The sequence below is a fragment of the Crocuta crocuta genome, unplaced genomic scaffold (assembly GCF_008692635.1).
Source record: "Crocuta crocuta isolate KB4526 unplaced genomic scaffold, BGI_CrCroc_1.0 scaffold35, whole genome shotgun sequence".
In the NCBI taxonomy this organism is placed as follows: Eukaryota; Metazoa; Chordata; class Mammalia; order Carnivora; family Hyaenidae; genus Crocuta; species Crocuta crocuta.
In genome coordinates this window covers 7,267,454-7,279,553 of record NW_027530625.1, presented here as the reverse complement: position 1 = coordinate 7,279,553, position 12,100 = coordinate 7,267,454, and the positions used below count along the sequence as shown (strand labels likewise).

At 55.9% G+C, this 12,100-nt stretch overlaps 1 protein-coding gene across 1 annotated transcript in view; it reads right to left on the bottom strand.

Annotated features, from left to right (window-relative positions):
- The window catches only part of LAMC3 (laminin subunit gamma 3), a 75,612-nt gene that overhangs the window by 48,462 nt on the left and 15,050 nt on the right, over positions 1-12,100 (bottom strand). Inside the window, exon 4 of the mRNA XM_077768472.1 lies at positions 11,901-12,096. Coding sequence (XP_077624598.1) covers positions 11,901-12,096 — 196 coding nt within the window. The remainder of the gene's footprint in view (positions 1-11,900; positions 12,097-12,100) is intronic.

Here is a 12,100-nt window from a genome sequence, read left to right as displayed (position 1 = left end):
GGCCGGAAGGCACACGAGCGGGGGCGCCACGTCCTCAGCCATGGGGGACACGCAAACCAGAAACGATAACGAGTTACCACTTCCCGCGCGCTGGGAACGCTACAATCGTGACCGATGATGGTGGAGGAGGTGAAGACACTGGTGCGAATCCAAGATGGCGGCGGCCATGGGAGAACAGCCCGGCGGGTCCTCAAACGGTTAACATGGAAATGACGCAGCCACCTCACCCCTGGGCACCGACCCGAGCGAAATGGAAACACATGTCTACACAAACGCGCACGGACGTTCCCCGCGGCATTACTCATAACAGCCGAGGAGGGGACACAACTCAAGTGTCTGTCAGCTGGTAAGTGAACCACGAAAATGTGGCGGGCCATACGATGGACGATTACTTGGTAGCAAAAGGGAATGACGTTCGGATGCACGCTGTGACGTGGAGAAGCCTCAACAACAGCACGGTAAACGAAGGCGGCCAGTCACAAAAGTCAACACATTGTAGGATTCCACTCGCACTCAGTGTCCTGAATCGGCAACACAGGAAGTAGACTCGTGGTTGTCAGGGTCTAGGGAGAGAAGTGGTGATGGGGGGTGGGGGGGGACTGCTAACGGGTACAGCGTTTCTTTTGGGGGTGATGAAATGCTCCCAAAGTGGCTGTGAGGATGGGTACACAACTCTATGAACGGACTAAAAGCCACTGAATTGCACACTTTATTTTATTTACTTTTTTTTTTTAATTTTTTTTTTAATGTTTTCATTTATTTCTAGGAGACAGAGAGGGACAGCGTGAGCAGGGGAGGGTCAGAGAGAGAGGGAGTCACAGACTGAAACAGTCTCCAGGCTCTGAGCTGGCAGTCAGCACAGAGCCCGACACGGGGCTCAAACCCACGAACCGCGAGATCATGACCTAAGCGAAAGTCGGACGCTCAACCGACTAAGCCACCCAGGCGCCCCTTTACTTATCTTTTTTAAAGTCGGCTTCACACCCAGGACAGAGCCCAATGTGGGGCTTGAACTCATGACCCTGAGATCAAGCCCTGAACTGAGATCAAGAGTCGGACGCTTAATCAACCGAGTCGCCCAGGCGTCCCTGAACTGTACAGTTCAAATGGGTGGTTTGAGGGGCCCCTGGGTGGCTCAGTAGGCTGAGTCAGGTCAGCTCGGGTCATGATCTCATGGTTCATGGGTTTGAGCCCTGCATCAGGCTCTGTGCTGACAGCTCAGAGCCTGGAGGCTGCTTCCGATTCTGTGTCTCCTTTTCTATCTCTCTGCCGGTCCCCTGCTCATGCTCTGTCTCTCTCTCAAAAATAAATAAACATTTAAAAAATTAACAAATGGGGGGCGCCTGGGTGGCTCAGTTGGTTAAGTGGACAACTTCAGCTCAGGTCATGATCTCACGGTTCGTGGGTTCGAGTCCTGTGTCAGGCTCTGTGCTGAGCGCTAGCTTAGAGCCGGAGCCTGTTTCAGAGTCTGTGTCTCCCTCTCTCTCTGACCCTCCCCTGCTCATGCTGTCTCTCTCTCTCTCTCAGAAATAAATAAAAAACATTAAAAAAATTTTTTTTAATTAACAAATGGGTGGATTGTATGGCGAATTATATCTCCATAAAGCTGTTACACCTATTTTTAAGAACTGGATGTTGGGGCGCCTGGGTGGCTTAGTCGGTTAAGCGTCCGACTTTTGCTTGGGTCATGATCTCGCAGTTCGTGGGTTCGAGCCCCGCGTCGGGCTCTGTGCTGACTGCCAGCTCAGAGCCTGGAGCCTGTTTCAGCCTGTGACTCCCTCTCTCTCTGACCCTCCCCTGCTCACGCTGTCTCTCTCTCTCTCTCCTAAAAATAAATTTAAAAAAAAACATTAAAAAAAAAAAAATTTAAACTGTTAAAAAAAAAAAAACTGGATGTCACATCCATTAGGATGGCCACAATCAGAGAGGAAAAAACACATATTAACAGGTGTTGGCGAGGATGCAGAGAAACTGAACCCTGGTGCGTGGTTCGTGGAAACATCCAAGGGTGCATTCGCTATGAAAAAACAGTGCATTTCCTCACCACTGGAATTTCCGTTTGATCCAGCAATATGGGTATATAGCCCAAAGAACTGAAAGCGTGGATTCGAACAGGTATCTGCACACCATATTCACAGCGGCAGCACTCACAGTAGCCAGAGGGTAAAGAGAAAACTCACGTACCACCAACGGACAATAGATAAACAAAGGATGTTCTATCCACACCAACCTTGAAAAGAAGGAAATCCTGACACCCGTTAATTACAACATGGATGGACCTTGGGGACACTATGCTGAGTGAAGTAAACCAGTCACCAAAGACAAATACTATGATCCCACCATGTATGAGTTGTCAAGTTCATAGAGATGGTAAGGAGGGCANAGAAGCCGGTAGACGGTGGTGACGGTCACACAACACAGACGTGCTTGATACCAGAGACCTGTACGCTCGAAGATGGTCCGATTTTACGTTGTGCATATTTTTTTTTTTAAATATTTTTATTTATTTCTAGGAGAGAGAGAGACAGCGTGAGCAGGGGAGGGTCAGAGAGAGAGGGAGTGACAGACTCTGAAACAGGCTCCAGGCTCCGAGCTGGCAGTCAGCACAGAGCCCGACGCGGGGCTCGAACCCACGAACCGCGGGATCATGACCTAAGCGAAAGTCGGACGCTTAACCGACTAAGCCACCCAGGCGCCCCATTACGTTGTGCATATTTAACACAATCAAAGAAAAAGCGGGGAACGTAAATCTACATACACAGGCTCTTCGGAGAGGCGGTTTGGTGGCATGGATGAAGCGTTGTGAAAATGCTCCTTGCCTTTGGTAAAAGCTTCCCGCTTTGGGTAACTTAAACAAGAAAAGGAGCCCTAATGCAGGAAAATGCCCATCCAGGCTATTTTTAGAGCATGGAGGAAAACCGGAACCATCAGAGCCCAATACGTGATTCGATATAATTTCGCGGGGGGACCGAAGCCAAAGAGACTGCTGGCAATGAGCTTGTAATCCATGGGGAAAAGCTTAAGCCAAAATGTTGACTAGAAAGGCATGTGATCAGGGGCGCCTGGGTGGCTTAGTCGGTTAAGCGTCCGACTTTCGCTTAGGTCATGATCTCGCGGTTTGTGGGTTCGAGCCCCGCGTCGGGCTCTGTGCTGACTGCCAGCTCAGAGCCTGGAGCCTGTTTCAGTCTGTGACTCCCTCTCTCTCTGACCCTCCCCTGCTCACGCTGTCTCTCTCTCTCCTAGAAATAAATAAAAACATAAAAAAATTTAAAAAAAAAAGGCATGTGATCCTATGTTCAGAATCATCAGGTTGTATTTTAAAATCTCCCAAAGAACAGGCAGAGGAGAGAGAGACATCCGAAGAGTCAGCGTGACTTTTCAACTATTCTACATTTTCCTGATTTTTCTCTCACAAAGCTTGTTCTAGGGGCGCCTGGGCGGCTCATTCAGCCAAACCTCTGACTTCGGCGCAGGTCATGATCTCACGGTCCGTGAGTTCGAGCCCCGTGTCGGGCTCTGTGCTGACAGCTCGGAGCCTGGAGCTGCTTCAGATTCTGTGTCTCCCTCTCTCTCTGCCCCTCCCCTGCTCACGCTCTGTCTCTCTCAACAATAAATAAAACATTAACATTTTTTTAAATAATAAAAACATTTTTAAAAAAGCAAAGCTTGTTCTAATTGAAAAACTGGAGAAAACACATTAAAAAAAAATCACGGCTGGCCATCCTAACTCCAAGGACCTGAAAAGGAAGCATGTGTCGCAAACCAAGTGAGTGTCTGGTAGCTGCTTCTGTACCGAGAAGGCTTCAGGCTTCGGAACCAGGCAGGGACGGAGCCCAGATGTGGGCCTTCACGAAAGCACGCTGGGCGGAGGCGGCTGTGGGTCTGACGGCCCAGACTCCTCCGTAAACATGTAGCAGCCAGACACCTCGCGGGAGGGGAGCTTGGAGCCACTTAAAAGGTGACCAGCAGCTAGAAGCATGATCGGAAGAAGGCAGTCACTGGGTTTTCGTGCAAGAGAGAAACAGCATGCACTAGGAACCATCACGGCTCTGCCTCTTCCTTGCCAAGCCGGGAGGTGAGAGAAGACACCGGAACATCACAGAGCCTCGGCAGGGACTTTCTATTACAAGAGTTAATTAGAAGGGCCAAGAAAAACAACTTAATCCCAGCTTTGTGATGAAAAGGTTTCTGCCAAAGGCAACCCAAAGGCTCGGGAAGGAAGCGGCCCCGAGATCTTCTAAATAGCAATGAGAATTAAATGTGCGGCATTAGCCCGTAGCCTGGCGAGCTCCAGTGTGGAAGAGAGGTGTGTCCCCTCCAGGTAAACTGGGCCAAAATGTCACCCCCCCCACCTTTAAGTGGGGACACTGCTTGGGAGCACACAGATCTTACCTCCTAACAGCCCAATATGCTGTTCTCTCTACCTGCATGCTGTTCTCTCAGCTCCTCACCTGGCTGGCCCCCTGCATCCCTGCTCATCCCTCTGGCTTAGCCGACTGACCACACGCCCCAACCTCAGCCTGACGTGGAACGCCCTTCTTCCCACCATCGCTGGCCGAGGGCTACTTGCCCCCAGAGCTGTGGGTGCGGGTGGTCCCTCAGTGCTCCCCCGGCCTCCTTGGGCTTCATCATCCTGTTCTAGAAAGACCCGCCCATCTCTCCCACTAGTCTGTGACCCTCGTGGAACAGGGGATGGGAATCCTTCGAGCTGAGCACGGTGCCCAGCATACAGCAGGTGCTCAATAAATGCTTGCCACATGAGCGAGTGAAGACGAAGTGTGGTTTATACCTTCAAGGAGTTTATATAATCCAGTGAGTGAGTTGAGCCAGGCAGGTCTGACAATGCCACTGATACTGCAGGCTGCGACCCCTGGATGTGTCTAACAACAGCCAGCATTTACTGAGCACCTACTGGGTGCCGGGCACCGTGCTAAGTGCTTTACTCCTACCACACGGCCAAGATCCCCAGACAGTTCCATCACTGCGCGTGGTTTACTAACAAAGAGCCTGACGCTTTGGCAGGAGACAGGGACTCGCCCAACACCACGCAGCAAATAGCTGAGTCTCTACTCAGCTGCGGGCTCGTCTGTCCCCGGAGTCACTGCCCCGAACCGGGCTCCCATCTGTTCAGTAATATGTGGGTGCTCAGAGAGAAGGGGCTGTGCTCAGGAAAAGGGGGCACAGGTACCCACGGAGACCGCAGAGGCCGCCCAAACCAGCACCACGAGCCCCAAGCCATGTCCCCTCCAACCAGCTGGGACGTAAAGCCCATCAGGAACGACATAAAACCAAGCCGGCCCCCACATCCGGCACTGACCAAGCAGAATGAGCTCGGAACACAGAGGCTTATTTTGGGAAAGTGGAAACAAAACNGGGGGGGGCCCGGAGGGGGTGGGGGTGGTGCTGAGCTGGGAATGTGTGGGCGAAGCTGCCCAGCCCACTGCGGGCATGAGAACCAGGTGGGGAGAGCTGCTCCCAGCCTGGGGGGCGGAGGGGAAGGGATCGCTTGGCGCTGCCATGGTCATCCCCTGTTCCCGTCTTCCTCCCCCACCCTGGCTCTTGGCAATTTGGGGCACAATGATTCCTATGAGAAGCTGGGGAATCCCCACGAGAGCCTGGCTGACTGAGGGCCGGGCCTGTCACAGTTTTCTCCTCTTTCGAGCAAGAGGCTAAACCCCTAAATATGGATCAAGACCATCAAGCATACTGTCTAACCCGGGAAGACCCCTGCGATGAAGCAGGAAGAGATGAGGGGCTGGGTGACGATGATGGGGAGGAGAGCAAACACGAAGGATATTCCAAAGAACGATCTAGAATTCTGGTGAATGCCTGAAGTCCAAGGAGGGAAGAATTACAGCTGACGGCCAGGTTTCTTGCGTGGTGCATGGAGAGGTGGGAGGAGAATGCCTTTACTTTTTACTTTGAAATATGCCTAAAAGTTGGCAACTTGACCATTTGTAAGCATACAGCTCACCCGGGGGTAAGTATATGCACACTGCTGTGCAGCGCCCCCTCCATCCACCTCTAGAATTCTTTTCATCTTCCTGAACTGAGAGCCCTCACCCTGGAGACTGCTCCCCCCTCCCTCCCCCTCCCAGCCTCTGGTACCCAGGCTTCTCCTCTCTGTCTTTATGAACGAGGCTATTCGGGGGGCCTCAGACAAGCGGAATCATGCAGCCTCTGTCCTTCTGTGTGTGGCTCATCTCACTCAGCGTCACGTCCAGGTTTCTCCCTGTTGCAGCAAGTGTCAGAATCTCCTTCCTTCTCAAGGCTGAGTAACATTCCACTGCGTGTCTACATCACGTTTAGCTTATTCCTTATCTGTCAACGGACACTCTGGTGGCTTCCGCTCTTTGGCCGTTGGGAATAGCGCTGCCGTGAACTTGAGTGCCTTTACTTTGGGACCCTAGGCTTGAGGCCCAGGTGACATCCAAGGACTGACCTTGAGGACGATGTTCAAATTGCCCGGTCAAGAGGGCTCAGGTGGGAGACGAGAAAGGTGCAGGGGGGAGTCCCGAATGCCCAGCACGATTGCTGTAGGCGCGGCCAGAGCATTCCTGGTGGCAGGGCTGGCGTGGAGGTCAGGGGGAGCGGGGAAAGGGAGGGGGAAGTGGCCGGAACAGGCCAGGCCTGGAGGAGGGCTGAGGCCACAAGCTTAGGCGTTCGGGGTGTGTCTGCAAGGCCGGGAAGTTACGCACGTGTGCATTCGTGCACCGCTCCCGGGTTCCCAGCGAGGAAACGCAGTGTGGCCGTGATGTCCGGGGGTTCACATCCGGCTCCACCACTTACCTGCCCCATGGCCTTGGGCAAAACACCTAACCTCTCACCTCCCTCGGATGAACAGGGCAGGCGACTTGGACACCCTGCCTCGCCTTCCTTTCCCATTTTGGGGTGCAGGGGTGCAGAATGGGCATAACGACAGGGCTCGGGAGCAAATGCCCGCAAAGCGCTTGTAACAGCTCTACGCACGCAGCACGTACACGACAAGATCTTAGTTGCTGTTGCCCTCGTTCACCCGACCCACATTTACCGAGCACCCCTGCGCAGGGGGGCCTGTGCCGAGTGCCACGGCGCAGCCGTGAAAACAGGCATCTGCATCTCGGAGCGAGCGATCGACACTGACAAACCCACACCTCAGGACAGCGTGGTCCACTGTGAAGGGGGCAAGAGCGGGGGGCTGCCTGGAGGAGGCCACCTCTAAGCTGAGCGGGGCAGACAATGGCTGGTCCGCCGCTGCATCCCAAGGGCCTGGCACGGGGCCCAGCACAGAGTAGGAGTGCAGCTGAGCCCACCCCTGCAAATCCTGGGTCACAGCCCTGGGCCCGGGGGTGCTGCAGCGGCGGCTGCTTCTGTGGGTGGAGGCAAACCAGGCCTGCTGCATGGAGCCCCGCGTTCCAGCCAGAACCTCCTGGGAGAAGGAAGGGGGACCCGGCCCCCCGGCACCGGCCCCCGCCAACGCAAACACGGCCGCCCGGCCGGCAGGAAGACGCAATGCGGCCAAAACTCAGGAGACACAGCTGGCTGCGGGGCTCCAGGCAGGGTCCTCCTGACGTCCCGCCCCCGCCCAGGCCAGGCCCCACGTCTCCTTGTCCCCCGCACTCCAGAACACAGTCTCCTGGCTGCCTCCTGAGCCGTCCCCTCGGCCTGAAGCGTCCTCTGGTCTTTGGACAGCTCCTGCCACACTTTAGATCTCAGGGAGGCCGGCTAACACCCCCCCCCACCGTGTATCCCCAGAGCCTAAATCCTCATTCACGTCACCCTGGGCCCAGCTCGCCCTCCGGCAGACAAGACCCCAAGGCCAGGACGGCCGAGGCTCGGTCAACAGCCAGCCACCTGGCCTGCCCCGTGGAGAAGGCTTGTCCTCCGGCAGTGGGACCCGAGGCTGGAGAGAGGCAGGCAAGCTGGCCTGTTGTGTTCCTGAAACTGTCCCTTCCTGAGGCCTCGGAGCTCATCTGCGCGGGAGCATGAGGGCATCCGAGGAAGTGTTCAAAGGCAAGGCACAGACCGGCCGGACTTGGTGGCTTGTCATTGCCAAGGGCGGCACGGTCAGGCCAGGCCCCCAGGGTCTGCTGTTTATTGGCTGCATGACCCTGGACAATGACTTCACTTTCGGGGCCTCGGTATCCCCGCCTGGAAGAGAAATCAGGCTGGTTGCGGCTCTTAGTCCCAGGTGGGAGCCTCCTGAATAGGGTCTCTNGACCCAGGCCCCAGCCTGCTGGCTTCCCTGGGCCCTGCTGCTGCCTTTCATCCCAGACAGGAAGGCTCGGCTTAGCGACTCTGGGATTTGGAACAGATGTCTGCAAGCTCACAGGGGGCTGGGAACACGGCGACCTCCATCCCGAGGCTGACCGGCCCCCACTCCCTCCCCCGCCCCCACCCCACTCCCTCTGGGGGCCCCAGGCCAGAGCCAGCCACCCATTCTCCCCTCCCAAGGAGTGGGGGATGGAGCCAGCAGAGGTGGCCTGAGGGCCTGGGGGAGAGGTTGGAGGCCTCCACTGGGAACACCCTGACCAGCCCAGACTTCTGCCCCCGATATTATGCAATCTGCAGCTTAGCAAGGAACAAACCAAACTTGAATGGAACCCAAAACAGGCTAAATGGGGGGCTGCTGTGGGGCCCTGGCGCCCCTGGTGCATAAACAGGGCCCCGGGGGTCAGGACATCTTTGGGGAGCCAGCGTGGCAAGCGTTTCTCAATCCTTCGGGCAGAGGCCACCCCAGGGCACCCCCAGCCCTGAGCTGTTTTCAGCCGAGTGACACTGGCCACACACGAGGACCGTCACAGCTCCTGGAGGCACGTGGCCGACCTGAGCTCGCGGAGCCTGCACAAGCAGTGGGGAGGCGGCGGTCTGGGCCCTACCGTGCGGGGGAGGGCGCGGGGCACAGGGGTGTGGCAGCGTTTGCACGGTGGGTGGCTGGGCTGTGCCCGGGCCCAGAGCTCGTTCTGCGATTTCTACTCTGTTCCGTCTCTGAGACCAGATGAACGGGAACCCTGAGCCGGGCCCGAGGCACAGGGCCGAGGGGGTGACGTCGCCACTCACGGAGGCCTCCTTTCCGGATTCGAATGAGGGCCTCTTGGGCCCCTCCTGTGCGCCTGGTGCTGTGCAAAGTGACAGAACACCGGCTCGGGGAAGGAGGGGTGTGAGCGTGTGTGTGTGAGCGTGTGTGAGTCTGCTGGTGACAGTTTGAGTGAGTGGGTGTGCACATGTGTGCGTTTGGGAGTGTGAAAGAGCAAGTGTGTGAGTGTGAGTACATGAGTGTGTGCGTGGGTGTGAATGGTGAGTGTGAACGTGTGAGTGAGTAGATTGTGAGGGTGAGTGTGTGGAGACGTGTGAGGGGTGTGGAGGTGAGTGTGTGAATATAACTATGAGTATGAATATGAGGAAACGGGTACATGGAGGTGAGTGTGTAAGTGTGAGTAGACTGTGAGTGTGTGTGAGTGTGTGTGGATGAGTGTCTGAGTGTGAGTAGATATGTGTATGGTTGTGAATGAGTGTGAATATATGCATGTGAGAGCCATGAGTAGATGTGTGTGGATGAGCATATGAATGTGAGTAGATATGTGTGGGTATGACTGAGTGTGAGCATATGTGTGTGAGAGTTGTGAGTAGGTGTGTGTGTGAGTTGTGAGTAGGTGTGTATGAGTGTATGTGTGTATAAGCATGAGTAGATGTACGTGGATGTGTGAGTAGATTGTATGGGTGTGTGGAGGTGTGTGTGTGAGTGTGGAAGTATGAATAAGTGTGAGTACATATGTGAGTAGATGTGTGTGACTGTATGAGCACGAGTGTGAGTAGATGTGTGGAGGTGAGTGTGTGAGTGGGGGTGTGGAGGTTATGAGTAGGTGTGAATATACATGTGTGAGTAGACTGTGAGTGTGTGTGCATACAAGTGTGAGCAGATATGTGTGGGAGTGTGGAGGTAAGTGTGTGAGTGTGGAGGTATGAGTAGGTGTGAGTGCATACGAGTGTGAGCAGATGTGTGTGGGAGTGTGGAGGTAAGTGTGTGAGTGTGGAGGTATGAGTAGGTGTGAGTGCATACGAGTGCAAGCAGATGCGTGTGGGAGTATGGAGGTAAGTGTTTGAGTGGGAGTGTGGAGGTATGAGTAGGTGTGAGTGCGTGTGAGTGCATACGAATGTGAGCAAATGTGTGTGGAGCTGAATGTGTGAGTGTGGAGGTATGTGAATGTGGGTATACATGTGAGAGAATATGTGGGTGTGAGCATATGAGTGTGCGTAGACGTGTGTGGATGTGAGTGTGAGGTCCCCAGCTGGGAAGGGCCCCCCACGCAGCCCAGCAAGGTCACACCGCCAAGCACAGGGCCTTGCACACAAGCGCTCCGCAAATGGGAACGGCCCCCAAATCCACCCCCAGGCGCTTCCCACCCTCCCGCTTTGTCTGAACCCGGGCTGAGCCCCTTGCCCCCCCGGGGTTCCAATGACACATGTAACACATCAGCCACCCCCCCTCGGTCACGGAACAGCGTGTCTCTCCCACAGCCCCCACCCTGTCCCAGATGCCTTCCCTGTGGCCTTGGGGTTCCGCCAGCCGTCAGGCCAGCTCCCCCAGACTCCCTCCCCCACTGGTTTCCTGTCACCCCGCCCCAGGGAGCAGCCCCGTCCAGCCGTCCTGACAGGCGGGTGCAAGGTGACAAGGCCCCAGATAATGAACTTCTTGTCTGCTCTGCTGAGGGGCTCAGTGCCGTCCCCATCCCCCACCTCGCTTCAATGTCATTTCCCGGCCCTCCCCAAGATGCTGTCCCCCAGGGCTAGGAAGAGCCATTTCTGTTTCTGGGTGGAGCTCATGTAAAGGAATTTATGCTCTGTCCTTGGCTACGGATGTTCCTATCCCGTCAGTTAACAGCTGTGTGTCTTTGGGCAAAACCCTTAACCTTTCTGAGCCTCAGTCTTCTCATCTGAAAACTGGGGATACTTTCTCATAACCGCTTATCCAAACTGCTTGGCTGTGGGTGTGTTTTGGAATGCACAATTTTTTAGAGTTTAGAGACATAACGCAGTCCTTACACCGTGGATTGTGTTAACACCCCCTGCTGGGCTTACCCCCACAGGCTGTACTTAAATGAGATTTCAGTTACAAAATGTATGAATATTCACTCTAGGATAAAGAAGGTCTATCAATAGCCTCTGGTCAGGTTTGGCAGCCAAAATGAAGTATAAAAATACTCGTATTTTCAAAGCTTGGGGAGATTTCAGACCCACAGACAAGGGAGTATGAACCAGTGCCCTCCCCACCCCCCCAACAGATAGGGTGCCTAGCTCGGTGCCTGGGGCCCAAGGAGGACCTGGATTAGGCTGGACTTGAAGGGGGCAGGGATATTCCCATTCCTGAACGGGGCAGGAGTCGGGAGTGAAGGCCTGGGTCCAGCCTGGGGACGCCGAGCCCAAGGCTCTCGGGCTGAAGCCAGGGAGGCACGGGCGGGGCAGGCAGCCCTGAGATCAGGTCCAGCCCCCCAACAGCAAGGTGAAGCTCGGCTCCCGGTCAGAGGCTAACCCCTCCTGGAGGCGAGGGCCTTGGCTCCTACCCCCAAGAACACACCCAGCACTGCCCGCAGCCTTGGGGACTCACGATCCCCCCAAATCCACCAGACGACCCACCTCCTGCCCTGGAGCGCAGACTAGTCCACCCCCGGATGGGTCCCCCCCTCTCCCCACAAAACTCTGAGCTAGGAGGGACAACCGTTATTGGGCACTGTCCTTGCCCCCGGATCCAGTGCTCTGTATAAAGGGGCTCCCCGGAGGCGGAGGCTGCCCGCCCCTGCCAGCCCCGAGGGGCGCCCATCAGTCCACACTCCCAGCGACCGTGGGGAGCCTGGGGTGGGGACACAGCCAGCCCAGGGCGCGCAGCACCCCGACGGACGGCGGCCCGGGGACGCGGCGCTTACCCAGGCGAAGGGTGATGTTGACCGAGGTGGGGTACTGTACGCCGAAGGCCATGGACGGGCTCTGCCACCAGGTGCTGTCGTCCTGGCTGTGGAAGTCGGTGAGGTAGGAGGCGTTGTGGTGGCGCCGGGGGTCGGCGGCGTCGCAGCGCTGGCACTGCGCCCCCGCGCCCGGCGCGCCCACGTGCGGGCAGAAGTCCTCA